The following is a 20,026-nucleotide window of genomic DNA, read 5'->3' as shown; positions in this document are numbered from 1 at the left end:
TCCCTCCTGCCCTCTCTCCTCCCTGCCCCTTTCCCTTTTTTCTCTTCTCTCTCTTTTTCTTCCTTTTTTTTTTTTTCTTTTTTTTTTTTTTTTTTAATAAAGGACTTCAAGTCATCCTTCCAGACTATCTACAGGAGCGTTTTGTGCAGGCAGCTCTGAGCTATATTGCCTGCAATTCAGAGGGAGAATTTATTTGTAAAGACAATGATTGCTGGTGTCAATGTGGCTTCAAATTCCCAGAATGCAACTGTCCTTATATGGATATTCAAGCCATGGAAGAAAATCTTCTTCGAATAAGTGAAACCTGGAATGCTTACAACAATGATTTTGAGGAATCAGGTAGGACTTCTTTTTGTTTTAATAAAGCTATAGCCTGTTAGTATGTCTTTGAATGAGAAATATTTTCTTTATTAATAAGCAAGTAAAAATTATATTAGTGTATACATAGAAATGATCATCACAGCTTGAATCTTTGAATCTTTCTAGTCCAGTTCTTCTTCTTCTTCAAACTGGCATGCCTTTTTAAAAAAAGTTTAAGAAGGCATTATTCTCATGTATTCACTATCATTTATAACTTTAATCCTAGTACATGAAGAGTAATGGAAACCATTCCCATTTTCTGTCAAGTCATCCTTTTTTTTCTAATTCTGAAAGTGATTCTTGGATATTTCCCCAAGGCCATTGAGTGATTCTTTAATTTTCAAAGTGAAATTTTCATTTTGATTGGTTAGGATTGACAAAATTATAGTATTTAGAGCTGAAAGTGACCTTAGAGAACTTCTTGTCTAAAACCTCACTAATAAATGTAGAAATTGAGGCCCAGAGATGGAGCAACACTTGGACAAGGTAACACAGGAAGCATGCAACACCTTCAAGATTTGAACTCAGCTACTATGACTCCAAATAAGTGCTTCTTGTACAATAACATCTATCTATTATTAATTAAGGGAAAAATATTAAATCAGACAGATAAATTCCAACTAACAGTACTTTATGTTTTGCCATAATGTATTTGAGTATATTGAATGCATTATAGAGAGATTGTCTTGAGGTAGAAGTTAAATAGTATGTGTGTGATTTTCTAGTACAACTGGATTCTCTTATTCAGGATTTACATTTTTCATTTGGAGCCCATTTTCCAGGACCAAATTGTTGCATATATACAAACCAGGTTTGATTTAAGATGGAAGATTTCTGGCTTTGCTTTCACTATTGGTTTTCCCTGATAATATCAGAAGTTGATTTCTTTTATCACTAACATATGTTGTCCCTTAGGGTCTCTAGAATTCAGTGCCTGTCTAGTTATCTAGAAAAGAGGTTAAAAAAAAACCTCAGTTACTAAGCAAGTAGTTAAGCTAATAACATAGGGATAGAAGACTAACTTTATTTACAATCAATCAATAAGAAAAACACAAAAGAGTTATATACAAATCCAATAAACAATTACTTTTATGAATCCCACAATCTCATCTTTTCCATCTATTTGATAAAGGCAAATATAAAATGAGATACGAAAATTTATGACTACAGTGATGATTGATTGTAAAGCTAATGCACTGAAAACCCATGAAAACAGGGAACTTGCAGTACTGATTTGATTGGGCATGTTATATTTCAAATCTGCATTGTACTATGTAATTATGCCTAGTAATTATTTGTTGGTAAAATAGGTCAGGTTGGGGGCAGCTAGGTAATACAGTGGATAAAGCTCCAGCCCTGAAGTTGGGAGGACCTAAGTTCAAATGTAACCTCAGACCCATAACACCTCCTCACTGTGTGACCTTGGGCAAGTCATTTAATCCCAATTATCTCAGCCCCCCCCCCCCAAAAAAAAAATAGGTTAGGACAAAGCTCACATCAGTGACCTTTCTTTGTAATGCCATCTGCCATCACCAATTGTAGAATGGTGTGGGGAGGGAGGATACTACCACAATGTTCCCTAAACTTATCAGGGTTACAAAGGCATCTCCAATCTTGCACATGTATATTCCAGTAGACTTGTTTGCCTGAGATTAATAAATAGCAAAGACAAAAAGGGTAAAGACTGCCAAAGGCAAAAGTTTGCATAAATGCTAGATGTTCTCAAAGAAAAATAGAGGTTGGGTGGATGCTAATGCAACCATATCTTCCCTCATTGCACTATGTGGAACCTGTTAAAATAATTAATGACACACTTTGGAAGGAGGCAGAAAGAGAGAGGAGGAACAAACTAATTCCTTTAAACATCCACTACATTATCAGCAATTCTTCCTTAGCAGCCAATTAGGTAGGGAGCACTTCCTCATATCCCTATGCCAGCCCATAAGGATTAGTTATATGTGGTCAGAAGCTGACTTCCAAGCTTTACAAAGGTTAATATAGAACTAGGAAGAACAATTCTGAGTATATCTTGGCAAATGCCCTTTTCTCCCTGGGCTAGATGGCCCAGTAGAAAGACCACCTGGCCAGGAGTCAGGAAAGCCTGAGTTCAAATTCAACCTGAGGCACTTATTAGCTGCACAATCATGGGCAAATCTTTTAATCTTATTTTCCTTCTTTTACTTATCTATAAAATGATCTGGAGAAGGAAATGGCAAACTACTGCATTAACTTTGCTGAGAAAATAGCAAATGTGGCCGCAAAGAGTTGGGAATAACTGAAACAATTGAACAACACCAGCACCCTGGAAATAAGTCTGTTTATATCTCTTCTCTCATCTTTTCCTTTCAATTATTTTCTCTCTATTCCTTATTGTATGTCATTTTTTTTGTTCTCCATTTTATGTTTACTTGCCTTTGTAACAACTTCAAGGATGTGGTTAAGACATATATTATCCTTGATTCAATCAAATGACCTTAAAATGTGATGATTCAGTTACTCGTGTCCAGAGAAAGAATATTTGATAACTTTCCACTAATGCTAATCAAAATTTCACATTGGAATGTATGTACTTTATAAGGAGAAATTTTGGTTCACTGCCAAAAGAAAAGGGTATACCTATTACCTTTGCTAACTTTTATTAGGTTCTTCCCCAGGCATATTCTCTAAACAATGTTGTTATGCTCCTGCTTCCATGTTACTTCCAGCCCTATCTTTTTTCCTTTTATTTGTTTTTGTTTGTTTTTGTTTGTTTTTTATTATAACTTTTTATTGTATGGGTAATTTTTTTTTACAACATTATCCCTTGCACTCACTTGTGTTCTGACTTTTCCCTTCCCTCCCTCAACCCTCTCCCCTAGATGGCAGGCAGTCTTATACATGTTAAATATGTTATAGTTTATCCTAGATATAATATATGTGTGCAGAACTGTACAATTCTCTTGTTGCACAAGAAGAATTGGATTCAAAAGGTAAAAATAACCTGGGAAGAAAAACAAAAATACAAATAGTCCACATTCATTTCCCAGGGTTCCTTCTCAGGGTGTAGCTGATTCTGTCCACCACTGATCAATTGGAACTGAATTAGATCTTCTCTTTGTTGAAGATATCCACTTCCATCAGAATACATCTTCATACAGTATTGTTCTTGAAGTATATAATGATCTCCTGGTTCTGCTCATTTCACTCAGCATCAGTTCATGTAAGTCTCTCCAAGCCTCCCTGTATTCATCCTGCTGGTCATTTCTTACAGAACAATAAAATTCCATAGCATTCATATACTACAAATTACCCATTTTCCAATTGATGAGCATCCATTCATTTTCCAGTTTCTAGCCACTACAAAAAGACTGCCAGCCCTATCTTACCCTTCCATATTCTAAAGTCTGCTTCTAACTTCTGTCTTTACCCTGTGTCTTGTTACTCTGGTAAGAATAGCATGATTACTACCTTCTTCATTTTGTATCAAACTCATATAAATATGGTGTTATATTTTTTTTCTTTATATACCAAATTCCTTTAATGCACATTTTAGTCAGGATATTAGTCAGGTATGGTGTTAATATTTTTTTTGGCTGGGCCTTGATTTCATTAGTATAGGGAGTTGTTGATGAGAAACTCCCTTTAGTAGTACAGAATGGCATCTACACTACAACTTATAATTTCAGAAAACTGTAGAGGGTCAGAACTCTGGAGAAGTATTCTTGAAACAAAGATACTTATAACAAGGTATTAATTCAGTGCAATTGATCATTCATGGTTCTTTAGTATACATATACTTCATACTTAATATGGTGATGTAATGGTTCTCTAGTTCACCCATATTCAGTATGCTGTAATGATGTAATTGTAGGACTGGAAATAAGATATTCCATCTTTGACTAGCCTGTGGTGGCTGTCTCCGTTAAAACCAAGGACTTGGGCTGATCCCGGGGTCTTCTAGAGAGCTAGCCTGGACATTACAGAAAATTTCCTGAGGCACTGAGAATATAAATGAATCAGTCTCTCTGCATTTGTTTGTTGTCCATCTATTCCCTTCCCTTCTCTCTCTTTCTCCTAGCTACCTGAGAATTAGGGAAAAGAGAAGAAAATATATCAGAATATCCAGAACATCCAGACTTAGTGAAAAATGGACTTTTTTGAGCATCCATAAAATTTTTTAAAGCACTAAATAAAATTTAAAAGTTTAAAAGGGAATATTATTGTATGTATACTTTATGTATGCATATATATGTGTGTATGTATAATAAAAGAACAAATTGTATGTCACAGAATCTTACAGTTGAAGGAAAGGTTTATTAGGCAGTATGTGATAGACAGTATGCAAAGCACAAAGAAAGGCAATGAATAGCTCAGGGATTTTACTAAATAAGGGCTGACATGATCCAATTCGTACTTTGGAAAGATTAATTTTGTTAACTAAGTTGATGATAGACAATAGTAGAGAAAAATTTGAGGTAGCAAGACCATTCAGGAGACTATTGTATTAGTTCAGGTATGAGAGGTTAATCTTTTGTAGCAAACAACATGCAAAAACTATGTACAGACAAGATATACATAGAATAAATTGAATATATTAAATATATTCAAGATATTCAGTTCAAGATTTTGAAGGAAGAAAAGAGAAGAAGATGAGTTGGGAGAATATTCCAGGCATGGGAAAGAGCCAGTGAAAATTTGCCAAGTCTAGAGATAGAAAGTCATGGGAGAGTAGCAGCAAAGAGGGCAGTTTTATTGGATCTCAGTGCATGCAAATGGAGTAAGGTGTCAAAAGACCAGAAAGATAGAAGAGTGACAGTTTGTGAAGAGCTTTGAATGCCAAAAAGAGGATTTTACATTTCATCCTGGAAGTGATAAGGAACCAAAGCAGTTTTTTTTTTTTAATAGAGCCTGATATGATCAGATCTGTGCTTTAGGAAGATTAATTTGACAGTTGAGTCTAGGATGAATGTTAGTGGGAAAAGATTTGAGGCAGCAAGACTAGCTTTGAGGCTATTACATTGTTCCAGGTATGAAAGGATAAAAAGTCTGTACCATAGAAATGCTAGTATTAGAAGAGAGAAAGAGAATGTATCTGAAACATGTTGCAAAAAGGAAAATCAAGAGTTGACAACAATTTATAAATGGGGAGCTGAAAGAAAGTGAGCAATTGAGGATGATACTTGATACTAGTTTATGAGCTTGAATATCTGGTGGCACATCTGATTCAGGATTAAGTCCTTAGTTTTTTGGGTTCAGAAAATTGATTTAATAAGTTCTCATTCATTTTGTTATCTTTATTTGTTACCAAAATCTTCTTTCTCTGCAGCTTCACTTTGTGACATGTTGAATTTCAGGTATATAGCTTATCTGGCATTAATTACTGAGATGCTTTCTGATGACAGGCATTCTACTGTCCTAAGTGATATATAAGACAACAATCATTAATGAGTTAGAACAACTACTTAAAAATTACTAATTAATTTGAGAATGGTGGTTATTAATCTTGTCCTTAAATTTTAGTTAGACTTTTTGGGCCTCTATCTATTAATTCCATCAACCATGTAATTTTTTAAAAATCAAACACAGTTATTTAAAATTAGACTGACCAGACAAACAGACAGAAAAGACTGATTCATTTAAATTCTCAGTGCCACCAGAAATTTTCTAAGAATTTTTAATTTATAATTTATATTGCTCACTAACAGTATGCTCTACCAGTGAAAGAATATTAAGATATGTTTATTAAATGTAAAACTATTTGTTTTAATTAATTAATAATTTAAGTAAAATTATTAATACCTTCCTGATTATTATCCTACAAACTTGCCAGTACAAAAAGAACATATGAAGTAATATTATTCTCAAAATCAATGCTATGGGATTATTTTACAGGTAAAAGATTAAATGATATAATAAGATCCCTCTAAGATTTCCATTAATTAGCTCTTGTAGATCAAGTTCTCCCTAAACCATATAATTATTTTACAAGAAATTTGGGCATATACTAGTATATGTTATACTAAAATCTGGAGCACTTAATTGATTTATATTTACTTTTACTCTAGTCATTATTCTTTCATTCACTCATTCTCTCATTCAGTAAGTCTGAATTTAGTGCCAAACACTGTGTCATAAATGTGTTCTTTATGCTAGTGATGAATATCTGAGGAATATTTCCCCAATTTAGTGTTAATATAATATTTTCAAATAAAATAATCATTGTAGGAGTGTTATTTCAGTCATGGAATGTTTTTTATGCATCACCTATTTCATCACAATAGAATTTACAAAGGATCTCTGAAAGCTTTGAGGACAAAGCTTATTTTTTATATTTCAGAAGAATAAATAGGATAAAAGAACTATTGCTGGAGTTACTTGGGGCAATGACAAGAGTAGGAAAGGACTCATGGTACCTTGGGGCTGCTGTAGTTGCTGGTGAAACTCTAAATGGGTTATATGGAAGGAAATTGACCTGCTTTTTCATTTCTCTTGCTGATGGCAATGTACTAGTAGCATTTGGAAATTTTACTCCTTGAATCCCCCTGTAGGGATCCCAGGGTACAAATGATGCACTAGTTTGAGTGTGATTTTTTTTTTTTTGCATGCCCAGAGATCACTCCATTTATACTCAGAACAGTCCATGCCACAGGGTTTTCTGATTTTTAATAACTGAGTTTTGTAGTTTTTGAACATCTTCATATTTTACAGTGGAATATGAATATTTGTGTAGAATTAATAAGTACACCAAAGAATTGATTGCTTCTTTAACAATTTCTTTATTTGAAAAAGTGTCAAGGATTTATAATAACTTGCAAATGTAAGTTTATGTGAAGGTATAAGTGAAATATTGAAATCAGCATTTTCCCAGGGTAAAATCAAATTCCTTTTGTATATAGTGTGTATTATTGACTGTTAACATATTAGTTAAACATCCCCCTTTTAAGCACAAAGACAATAAATAATTAGAAATTTCAAATTTATATCATATTAAATCATAGGCTGATTTATTCATCAATCCTCACTTCAACTACTTCTTTATCAGTATATTTTTGTGGTGTTGAGGTGACTTTTGAATTATTTTTCTCCTCACACTTATTCTTCTAAAGAAATTCCCAATTTCTATCATAGACATCACTTCTAGTCACTTAATAAACATTTATTAAATTCCTACTATGTAACAGACACTAAGGGGTCCTCAAACCAGGCTCGCTGGCCAGATGCGGCAGCTGAGGACGATTATCCTCCTTACCCAGGGCTATGAAGCTTCTTTATTTAAAGGCCCACAAAACAAAGTTTTTGTTTTTATTATAGTCCGGCCCTCCAACAGTCTGAGGGACAGTGAACTGGCGCCCTATTTAAAAAGTTTGAGCACCCCTGTAAGAGACAAAAGACAAAGACAATCTCTGCTTTTTAAGAAGCTTACAATTGAATGAGTGAGGCAACATGCCATGCATTCATTACTAGTTATGTTACAACCAGAAGCCATCTTTCTAATCTCCATATTTTATAACTTTGACTTTGTCCAACTCCTCACTCTCCCTTACTCTGAATGAGTTACCAAAACTTTCCCTTTCTTAATCAACCATAATTATCAGATCTTTATTCTTCTCAAAGCTTCCATGGCCATCCTGTTGGTCTCTTGTCTGGATTGTTACAATGATCTAAATGTTCACATTGCCTCAAGTATTTCCTCTTTCAGTGCATCATCCACAGAGTGACCAAAGTCGCTTAAGAGCTGCTCTGGCCTTATCGTTCCCTACTCAAAACCTCCTTTCTCTATAAATCCTCTTTAAAAGACACCAGGGACTAAACAGATTGGTTTTAATACTTTTTTTCCCAAGTTTTAGTTCCCTGAGAAATGGTCAATCTTTGTATAAAGTCAGTCTTTTCCTAGTTAGACTTTTTTTAAAAATAAACTTTAAATAACTGACTACCTAAATAGTTGGGGAGAAGAGTTTTAAAAGAATGAAAATGTTGGAGGGAAAAAAATTTAAGTATAACCAGATTGATATTGGAAAAGAGAATTTATGAAAAAGGTATGCCTGAAAAAAAGCAAGCATTATTCAAAAGAGATTGGTGGAAAGATAGTTACAGAATATATGAAAAAATTGAACACGAGAACTTCCTGGGTTTACATGATTTACTAAATCAAATAAAAAGTAGAAACATTGGTTAAAATTAGCTATCCATACCAATATTTATGCATGTCTACATCAGAACACATTCTCCAGACTATCCTGAAGACAAAATCAGTAACAACAATCCCTGTAAGATTTAGTTTATATTGAAATAACAAATACAGTCATATTAAAGCTTATTTAAATAAGATGGTCAGAAAAAACATATTTCTATGCATTTTTTGTAAGACACATACAAGTCTTATGTAAAGCAATTGGAGATTCAGCTTAGCTCCCTAGATCATAAGTTAGTGTGAAGGAATTGTGATGTTCTTGCATTTAGCAAAAATCTCCAAAGGTCTTATGAATATTTTAGAAGTTTTTTTTATACTTTTTAGTAATTAGTCTACTATAAAAACTCTATATATTAAAAATAATACTTAATATATAATAAATTAAAACTTTCTTGTATTTTGTGATAATCATTATTTTATTAATCCATATGATATTTAATTTAAATAAAAGATTACATTATTTGGTCACTTATGAATGGCAGTTGAAGGAACCTTCTTATGGAAATTGCTTGAATGCAGCTACTAGAAAATTCTTTTCTTTCTGATATGTTATCTGAAAATAATTGTACTTTTTAACATAATGATCACAAAAGATCATGAATGCTACAGTTGCGTGTTTTAAGAATTAGATTTTGTCGATTTGATTTGTACTGTTCTCTCCACCTCCACAGCAGCTATTTTTCTTCCTTATATTGCTTACCTTCAATACACTAGAGCTGTTTTTTTTCCCCTTTCTAATTATGAATTTTTGACAAAGCCTGAACTTCTAATTTAATTAATGTGAACTTTACCATTTATATAATGTTGAAAGGAATTCTTCAAGGATTAAAGATAATTTCTCCCTCCCTTGTTTGAATTATAATAAATAAATAATATTTTCATTTTTAATATATGGTAACACTGATAAATCAACTCAGAGTTACTAGAAACTCATATCCCTGACATGAAAAAAATATTCTTCTGTATGCATTTAAAAAACAAACAACAGGAACATTTATGTTGTTTGGTGAATTCTGTAGATAAATGTAAAAATCATATCTAAGCAGAAAAGTAAGGCACAATTTTAATCTGTGAACCTGAAATACAGATAAACGTAGTGGAAAGGCTCCTCTAGGTACTAGTCTTAAATCTATGACCTTAAAATAGTCATGTACATTCCCCAGCTTTCAGTTCTTAGAAACGTAAGGTTGGATTATATGATCTGCAGACTTCAGTCCAACTGTAGATTGTAAGATTTTAAATGACTTTGAAAATACAAGCACTACTTTTCTATAATGCAGAATTTCATGGCTACCTCTAGGTACTTATATGCATATACCTGAATGCATAACAAAGTTCTCACATAGGTAGATATCTTATAAAATGTTGAATTTAAGAGTTTTGGAAGAAAAAGGAGATAACTCTCTTCTACCACACACACACACACACACACACACACACACACACACACACACAGAGAGAGACACAGAAATTCACATATATAAGTTGATATCAAAATGGAAATCAGAGAACATATACATATAGAATATATAGCGTATAATCCAGAATGAAGGAGCTCTTCCATTGGCAGTGAGATAAGTTGGCTCAATGAGGGAGGAAGAAAAGGAGGGAGGGGAGAGAAGGAAGGAGAGAGAGAGAGAGAGAGAGAGAGTCAAAGACAGAGACAGACAGACACATCGACACACACAGAGAGACACAGATACAGATACAGTCCCAGACATAGGCATAGGGATATGCAGAGAGGCAGAGGCAGAAAAAGAGAGACAGAGAGAGACAGAGATAAAGGGAAAGAAAGAGACAGAGACAAATAGGGAGACACAGACACAGAAAGAGAGCCAAAGACAAAAAGAGAGACAGAAAGAGACAAACATAGAAAGAGACAGAGAAAAATAGAGACAAAGAGAGAACTAGATTTCACTGAAGGGGAAAATTTCCTGAAGTTTCTACTGTGATAAATTGGGAATAGGCAGATGATAGATACTACTAGTTTCTCTCATGTCAGTTTCTTCTTAAAATCTTATTTTCTTCAACAATTTGAATTCAACTTCAGCAACTTGAAGTGTTGCCCTGTGGTGTTTTCCTTCTTTAAAATATAACATAAGATGATTCTCTCTGAGAGAGAGCAGGTTTCTCGGGGAGGTAGCCCTAGTATCAGTTCAGATCAATAATCACCCCAAATGCAACCAGGGATTAAAGTACAGTCTTTTATTGTCTCTTCCAAAATCTTATCTCCTTCACTTGGGGCTCGGCTAGTTTTCTGGAGGCCTTCTCTCTCCTTGGTGTCCTTTGCCTCTGCTTTCTTCAGCCTTCAGCCAGCAAGTGAAAGTTGGTGAATGTGAAATGAATGCTGAAAGTTGGAATGAATCTCTTGCCTCTGAGAGAGGGCTTGTGGGCTTCCTCCCAGAGTGCTCCTCTCCGATCCCTGGCAATGTTCTGAAGTCACTCACCTGAACCTAAGAGCCTCTTTATATATGATCTTCCAAAGGTTGACTCCTCCTTCTGGAGGCAGGGATTAAGGGAGGTGTGAATTCACAAAGTTACAAAGTTAACTTTGTGAATCTCCCATACTTGTGAACTCCAGTGAGTACTTAAATACTTCTTGATTATATGAGTTCTCTAAAGGTGTGAACACAAACATTGTTTCTATCAGTATTAGTGATATCACCTTGTAAGGATTTGCTCTAAGGTGTGAACCAATAAGCACTGTATCAATTCCACTGAGTTAACATTAGGATTCTAACATCTCCCTTGAGTTATCACCTTGTTTCAAGTTGAGTTAACATTAGGATTCCAATATTGTCCCAATATCTAACTAATTTTCAATTCCTTATTTGTGAAAATCTAGTCATCAGTTTGTGTAGATACTTTTATGTAAATGTGTTTTTTATCCTTTGATACTGAATGGTATACTGACAAATCCCTGATAACTAACTTTGGTCTATTTTTGTTCCAGTTTTCCATTTTGTTAGAATCTCCTGTGATACAGTCTTTAAGTGAAGGCAGTCCAAAGAAAGAGAATTAGAATCTAGAGAATATTGCTTCTAAGATAGAAATGATAGAAAATTGTTGTGCTAGAGCACTGGGCTTGAAATTAGAAGATGTGGTTTGGGTCTTAGATCAATCATTATATGACTTTGAAAATGTCACTTGATCTACCTGAACCTCAATTTCCTTGTTTTAAAAATAGTTAGTTATATTTATACTACCTACCTCACAGAGTCATGAGTACAAAAATATGTAAATTTTGATGTGTGAGATGGCTCTCCAATCTCATCAAAATAGAGATTCCTGGTGGAGGAGATCAAAGGCTACTAATATCTTGTTTTCTTTGTGAATCAAGTCCTTGTCTTCCAATAAATACTCCATAAGCATTCATTCACTCAATGAGTTGAAGCATTTCTCTAGATCTTTCAGCATTCCATAGATACTAATGGAGGTCAAAGGCTTTACATTGCGAGTTGTCTGTCTCTCTCTCTCTCTCTCTCTCTCTCTCTCTCTCTCTCTCTCTCTCTCTCTCTTTCTCTCTCTCTCTCTTTCTGTCTGTCTTTTTTTCTCCGTCTCTTGACATTTTTTCAAGTTATTAATTTCTTTGATCAATCATATTCTCTACTTCATTGGTAATGTGTTACAGGCTACTCATATCCATCAAGTCTTTTGTTTGCCTATTAGCTTAGTAACTTTAATTTTTTGAGGGCTGAAATTTTATGTATAGTCATACTGTATAACCAACAAAAGTTGAGATATTTTAAAGTTAGACCTTTGTTTTAGGGAAAATTGAAATAAACTGATATAATGTGAAATTGAGTTCATTGAAAAAAATTGAAATAAAAGCATTGCACAATTCTCCAAAGGCAATCCTTTCTACTTTCCTCAAGCACGGTTTAGACAGTGTCCAATGACAATTTATGAACTGATAAAACAACATTATTGGTTATCCACAAAACTGTTATGCCTATAATGCACTCTATAAATATGAACTAATGTGAATACAGTCACCATAGACATGGCAGCTTCCTATAGTTCTGTTTCCATCAGTTACTGGCTTAATCATTTAGAATGAAATAGCTGGTCATCTATAGAATCAATTCAAATTTATTTAGTTCATCAAATTGGCATTAGTTACCTCCTATATACAAGGCAATTTGCTTGCTGTCTGGAATAGAAAGAAAGTGAACAAGGATTTTCACATATACATGTAATCTAAACTTTTACCAAATGTGTGAATTTTTTCCGTTAAGATTTCTAGTGTCATGTAGCCTCAGTTTGTAGATTCCATTATCAGGGATACTCTCATAGCCCATTACATTTTTAATGTTTTATTTGTTGGAAAGTTCTTGATCAAATTAACAAAAAAAGATTTTTATATCAATTAGTTTTCATTATATTGAGCCACTGTATATTGAGCATTATATTGAGTAATTAGACCGATATGAATGAACTAGCTATAATTTTCAAATTTTATGAGAATGAACTGGCAGGGGAAAAGTACTAAATGTGCTTTTAGACAGCATGAAGAGGTAGCATCCATAATATAAGAACTTTGATAAAATCTTACTTAAATGTTTAATCAGTTGTAGATCTACTGCCATGTCCTCCAAGCTGAAAACTTTTCAAGTATGTGATTGTTGAAAGCCAAACTTTTTTTTTCAGCTCAGCTATATTTATAGAGGTACACAACTAGGTCAGACAAAAGATGTTGCATATTTTTGGCCATAGAAACTGCAAAAGAGCATCTACTAAAGTTGTTATATAGAGGTAGAGGAAGTATTACCAATTAAAATAAAACTCTGAGGAATTTTAAGTAGTCAGAAATATATAGAGGCAAAAGTTTTGCTATGCTTTTCCCTGATCAAATCATGTCTAGGATATTGTGCTTGTTCTTGGCGCCAGATTTTAAGAAGAACAACAACAAATTTCATCACATAATTAAAAAAACAGAGTGTCAAAGGACCTGGAAACCATTCCACATAAGAACTGGCTAAAAAAAATAAAGATGAGGGGACATAAAGTAAGGGGCAAACAATCACTGTCCTCAAATATTTGAAGGATTAGATTTGTCTTGCTTTTGCCTTTTACTAGATATGTGACCTTGAAAAAATGATTTCTTTATTTTGATCCTCATATCTGTGAAATGAGAAAATTGGATTTTATGAGTTTTCAGGTATTTTAGTCAAATGATATATTTTAAAGTGTTTAAGACAGCATTTAGCAAATATTGGAGTTTAATAAATGCTTATTTCGTTCCCCTCCTCTTCTTCCTACACTAACATTCACTGATCAAAAGGATGTTACAGAAACAAATTTAAAAAGATATTTTTATAACTCTGGAGATTCCAATAAGTGTGATGGGCTTTTTCAGACAGAGGGGAGTTCCATGTTGTCAAGCAGATGATAGATGATCATTGCTGTAGATATTATAAAGTGGCTTCCTGCTTTAGCTGTAGGTTATACTAGATGAGTATCTAAGGTCCTGCCCACCTCTAAAAGTTTATTTTTTTTCTGTGTATCACATTTTGTAGAAGACATCAGATTTGACATAGAGCAGGAGAAATCCTGTTACTGCATGAAACATAGCTTTTTTCCTAATCCTCCTATATAATTTCTTGTATGAATAACAAATTTCATGCTTATATAATGTCATTTAAAAGTTATGACAAGCAGAATGCATTCTTAGTATATGTGCTGCTGAAGCAAGTGCTGCAGAATGAATAATCTTACCTATACTGCTATCCACATATGCACACAGACTAATTAATGGGAATGACATTTTGAATTTCATATTATATTTGAAGACTTTAGCAACATTAAAAATTTTTTTATTAATCAATATGTGAGGAATCTAATTAAATACAAGACTTTTGGGAAGAATACAAATTGCTTAAACACAAGAAAATGATGATGAAAGTTTTATTTCCAGAACTAAAAAGGACTTGATTTTTGAACATTATTTCTTAACTACTTTTGTAAAGCAATATTTCATATTGCTTTTCAAAATGTTGGGGCAATTAACATTCTTTAAAACATTTTATGAAATAAGAGTATATTCCATCTATACTATTCCAAAATCCTACAAATTGTATAATGATAAATACCATCTAATATCTTGTATATGCTAATGATTAATCATTTGTGGATTATATGATAAAAGATTCATAAATATTGTTTAATTATAAGAATTGTCTATACAGAATATATCAGGATTTCATAGAATTATAGACATTTAGATCTATGAGGAACCTTAGAAATATTTTTCTTTTATGCAGACCTCTCCTTTTACAGGTAAATCCAAGAAAAGTTAATTGACTTGCCTAAGATCATAGAGTGGTAAATTAAAGAGCTCAAACTTGTGTTTGGGCCTACTGAGTCACAGTACAGTGACTCAGTGCTTATATAATTTCATTTATCATCAGAATGCTTTACTGTCCCATTCCCCCCAAAAAATAACAAAAATAAGTTCTTTTATAACTTTGTCTAGTTAAAGACACACCTTGACTTTGCTAAATAGTTTGGCACAGGAATTCACATTTAGCTCCTACAACAATTACAACTACTCACATTTACTATGAATTTTAGTAAAGCTGAGAAATCATTTAGATAATCATTCTTCTACGTTTTCAGTTCTATGGACAGAGACTCTCTACCATTATATGAGGATTTTAGTGTACTATTTCTATAAATTAGTATGTATGCATGGGATATGTTCTAGCAAGAAACTTATAAAGTGAATAAAAGATGATGCAGTGGCTAGAACTTTAGACTTGGAGTCAGGCAGAGAGAAGTTAATTCTGACCTTATATCCTTAGTAGCTATAAGACCTTAAGCAAATCATGTAATCTCTGTCTGTCTCAGTTTCCTCATTTAAGAAAAAATAATAATAGTACCTATTTATCGTCTTATTTTCCTCTAATAATTGTAAAGCTCTTTGCAGACCTTATCATATTGCACAAATACTAGCTATTATTATTAACATTTTTATATTTTCAGACAAAATAAAATATGAATATACACACACACATACACATTGATATTTCCTTTAAAAAATGCAAGGTATTTTCTATCTTCCAGCCACGTAGGAGAAAAGCATATCTGTTTAACAACTTTTAAAAACAATCTTCTACCCAGCAATTGGAGAATGGTTGGGTAAATTGTGGTATATAAATGTTATGGAATATTATTGTTCTGTAAGAGATGACCAGTAGGATGAATACAGAGAGGCGGGGAGAGACTTACATGAACCGATGCTGAGTGAAAAGAGCAGAACCGGGAGATCATTATACACTTCAACAACAATACTGTATGAGGATGTATTCTGATCGAAATGGATTTCTTTGACAAAGAAAAGATCTAATTCAGTTCCAGTTGATCAATGATGGACAGAATCAGCTACTCTCAAAGAAAGAACACTGGGAAATGAGTGTAAACTGTTTGCATTTTTGTTTTTCTTCCCAGGTTATCTTTACCTTCTGAATCTAATTCTTCCTGTGCAACAAGAGAACTGTTTGGTTCTGCACACATATATTGTATCTAGGATATACTATAACATATTTAACATGTATAAGACTGCTTGCCATCTAGGGGAGGGGATGGAGGGAGGGAAGGGAAAAGTCAGAACAGAAGTGAGTGCAAGGGATAATGTTGTAAAAAAAATTACCCAAGCAATGTTCTGTCAACAAAAAGTTACAATTAAAAAAAGAATCTCAACTTCTCCAATAACTTTTAAAATTTCAAGCCAACTCTGACTATTACTTTATAGGATATAAAACTATGTCTCGCAGAGATGACAATATTGGGAAAGGTAAGCAAAGTAAGAATCTAGTAAGTTTGGAAAGCAACCAGTAAGAAATTGATTTTTTTTTAAAGAATAAAGGTTGTAGGGGTAATTATTTTAGCCTTCAAATCCCAAGATTGTCTTTTTTACTTTCCTCATGTTCACTGAAAAAAATTCAATGATGAACTGACTTTTTTTAAAAGTAGGAAATATAGAATTTTTAACAAGTTAAAAATTAATTGAGAGTCAGAAGAACCTGAGTTTTAATCCTGATTCTGCTAATTTCTATCCATCTGACATTGGATAATTTCATCTTAACTTCCTAATTCTTAGTTTTATCATCTTCAAAGTGAGGGAGTTAGATTAGGAAACCTCCTGACATTCTTTTGAGTTCTAAACTTATTTTATGTGCTTTTGAAGTACTATATTCCTTGGACTACCATATTTATTGCTGTAGTGTCATTATTATAGTAATAATTCTAGTATTATATATATATATGTATATAATTGACTGAGGTATAACTTTACAGATTTGATAGATACAGAGATAAAGAAACTGTCAGATCATGAATGAATGTCATTCAGTATATTGTGTGGTTTTCAAAAATCTAGCAAGCTTGCAAAATAGTTACAATAATTACAGTTACTTTGCTCATGTTTGCTATTGTAATAACTTAGGCACAGTTAAAAAATGATTTATATGATCATTATCCCTCTGTGGGTACAATATTATAAACCTTTTGAGATCCTTCTTTTTAGAAGTTTTAGTCTTTAATGCATCTTGCTGTTCTAGTTCCTATGATATGGAGTCTAAATCATAGCTCAAGAAATTAGAGCATGCATGCAAATATTCTAAGTTCTTGATGAAAGCTTAGCAAATATCCTTGGAATACAGTACTAGTTAAAGAATTCTCACTTTTTCCCCCTATGCTCTCTGAGCAGGAGCATAAATCTGTTGATACTGAATATAAGTCCCATGTGTCAACTTTCTGTTGGGCTTCTGAGTCAGCCTTAAATATCCAATTTCATGAGTTTCATTAAGTTTTTTTTTTCCCTAAAACTATCTACCAAATGGGGCAAATAAAACTTAGAGGCTAAATTTAGAGGATACTAATTTGATGGAGTCATGAAAGCAAGCCTATAGCTCCATACATGGGAGAATGACAAAATAGCACTGACATCAATACAGGCTCTGTGCTATAACAGGAGAAGGACAATACATAGAGTCAGGAGATTGAGGATTAAATCTCTCTGCCAATAGAAGTACAAATTTAGTACAGTCACTTAATCTCTCCAAGTTTGAGTTTCTCTATCTATAAACTGAAAAGACTGGGCTAAATGACTCTAAGGCTATGAGTATATGATAATACAATAAACAAGGAATGGGGTTTGACTACTGCTTTTTAGCATTCCAAGAGAGGCAGTAACAGCTTCAAAATTCTGGTTATCTTTCTAATAGGACTAACAACAGTGCTACTGAGTTAGATATTTTTACAAAAGTCTGAGGCAGGACAGAAATGAAGTTATCTCAAACATTACATTTCATAGTAAAGGGGGAGGAACAAAGCTCTTAAAAAGAGACACTCAAATTATTTTACTCTTGATTTTACATACACATATTTGATTATTTTTGTTATGTATATACAGATATTTATATACAAATATATATATACGTATAAATGTATGTGAAGAGCATCATATATGTATGTATGTGTATATCCCACATATTTGCATATATAAATATATTGCATATATATCTTACATTCTTTGCATCAGTAAATTTCAAGAAGATTAAGGAATTAATATTTATCTCTTTTGGTATCCTGGATATTATTGTCCATATTAACTGTTCATTCCTTCTAGTGTTTATTGAATATCTTATGGTGATGGACACATCATCTATTCTTCTAGAGTTCTATGAAAATCTAATATGCATATTCCAAGGTTTCAAATACATACTTATATGTTTATATACATACATGCATATATACATACATATATATTAAAATATATTTGAGGCAATGTCAAGTTTAGAAACAAACTCAATCATGTATGTTTAAAAAGAACATGTTACATTTTCAAAATTCAGTGTGAATGAATGAAGCCCAAAACACTGGAAGTATCTTTGAAGGTTACAATTTCAAGTATTGTTGTAAATATATTTTATCATATTCTCTGCACCCAAATAAATGACTGAAGAGCTATTTTGAATTATTTGTTCTCAGCATCTGTTCATTGCTTAGCATATCTTCTACATACAGATATATCTTATGACTTCTTAGACTTTAGCTTTGACCATTTTGAGACAAGCAGCTATTTTCTTTTCAAAAATCTATACTGAATTTGTTCATCCTAAATTGATACATTTCATTAGTACATTCATTGGTACATTTCTCAAAGGCCCAGGCTAAATTAATATATCTAAACAACATACACCTTGAAAAGAGCTTTTTAAGTGGCTTCTTCCAAATGAATAATTTTAACAACTGTAATGAGGCAGAACTCTGAAAAAGTATACTTAAAACAAGGTGTTAACTCAGAGGAATTGATAAGACAATGGTTATCTAGTTTAGCATGGTAATTAATAGTTCTCTAGTTCAGTACATGTACTTAGTACTTAATATAGTTCTACAAGATTGACACCTACGATGATGTGATTATAATAGAGTATATCAGAACCAACAAGGACTTGGAGACAGACACGGAGAAGACAGAGAGGACTGGAGGCTTGAGCTCAAGGTCTCGGAGCCAAGGAGAGACATTCATTCCATCTCCTATCACTATGGTGGCTGGCCTGTCTTCCTTCATTTCTCCACTGAAATCAATTCCCATCTGAAGGCCCTCCAGAAAGCTAGCTGAGCCCCAAGTGAAGAAGACAGACTCTGAAGGAGATAATAAAGAATTTGGACTTTATTCCTGGCTATTCTCATGGTGATTACTTTGCTGAAAGAAGGCTGGTCCCAAGACCTCCAGAAACCAACCAGAACCTTATAAATAACAATACTAATTGGGGGGGGGAACCCATGATTTTAACTAAAACAGATTAAATTTGTGTTACTTTGGAATACGGAAGAAGTTGGAAACTGGTGAGCATATAGTCCTACCTTGAAGCTATCCTAATGGAAAGAATGTTTCCATCTTGAAATTTTCCAAGTGATTTTTATACTTTTTTTTGGAAAAAAGCAAGAAGCCTAGTTTAGATAATAATATTTTGTGAGTAAATACTTCAGTTAAATTGATCAAATGTCATCATAGAATGAGAATGTAGAATAATGTAAATTATAGATAAGATTATTCCCATTCTCATAGGTAATTAGGTAGTGCAGTGTATAGAGCACTGGTTTTGGGGTCATGAAAACTTGAGTACAAATCCAGGCCCAAACATTTATTGGCTGTGTAATCTGAAATAGTCTCTAATCTTTGTCTTCCTTATTTTCCTCTCTGTAAGGTGGGGATGATGATGATAATAATAATAATAACAGTAATAATACCTTCTAGGGTTTTTGTTAGTATAAAATGAGCTAATATTTGCAATATTTTGAAACCTGAAAGTGGTATATAAATGGTAATTATTTGTTACTATTACTAATAGTAGTATTTACTGTTGTCACCTCCAAGAAATATTAGTGCTATGTAAACATTCCTAAAATAACCTTTAACAATTTACTATAATGGTGCCTTTGTTTTTATAGCTGAAATCAACCATATTGTTGTTTGAGGTTTTCCAT

The 20,026-nt window shown here is 33.0% G+C and overlaps 1 protein-coding gene across 3 annotated transcripts in view; it reads left to right on the top strand.

Moving 5' to 3' along the window:
* BRINP3 (BMP/retinoic acid inducible neural specific 3) overlaps positions 1–20,026 on the top strand; it is a 465,105-nt gene that overhangs the window by 326,443 nt on the left and 118,636 nt on the right. For all 3 annotated transcript variants that reach the window (XM_003767528.2, XM_031937050.1, XM_031937051.1), the window contains one exon: positions 103–339. In XM_003767528.2, the coding sequence (XP_003767576.1) occupies positions 103–339 (237 nt within the window). The remainder of the gene's footprint in view (positions 1–102; positions 340–20,026) is intronic.

This window comes from Sarcophilus harrisii, chromosome 4 (genome assembly GCF_902635505.1).
Source record: "Sarcophilus harrisii chromosome 4, mSarHar1.11, whole genome shotgun sequence".
Lineage (NCBI taxonomy): Eukaryota > Metazoa > Chordata > Mammalia > Dasyuromorphia > Dasyuridae > Sarcophilus > Sarcophilus harrisii.
The sequence above is the reverse complement of the archived record's forward strand: the minus strand, read 5'-3'. Positions and strand labels throughout refer to the sequence as shown.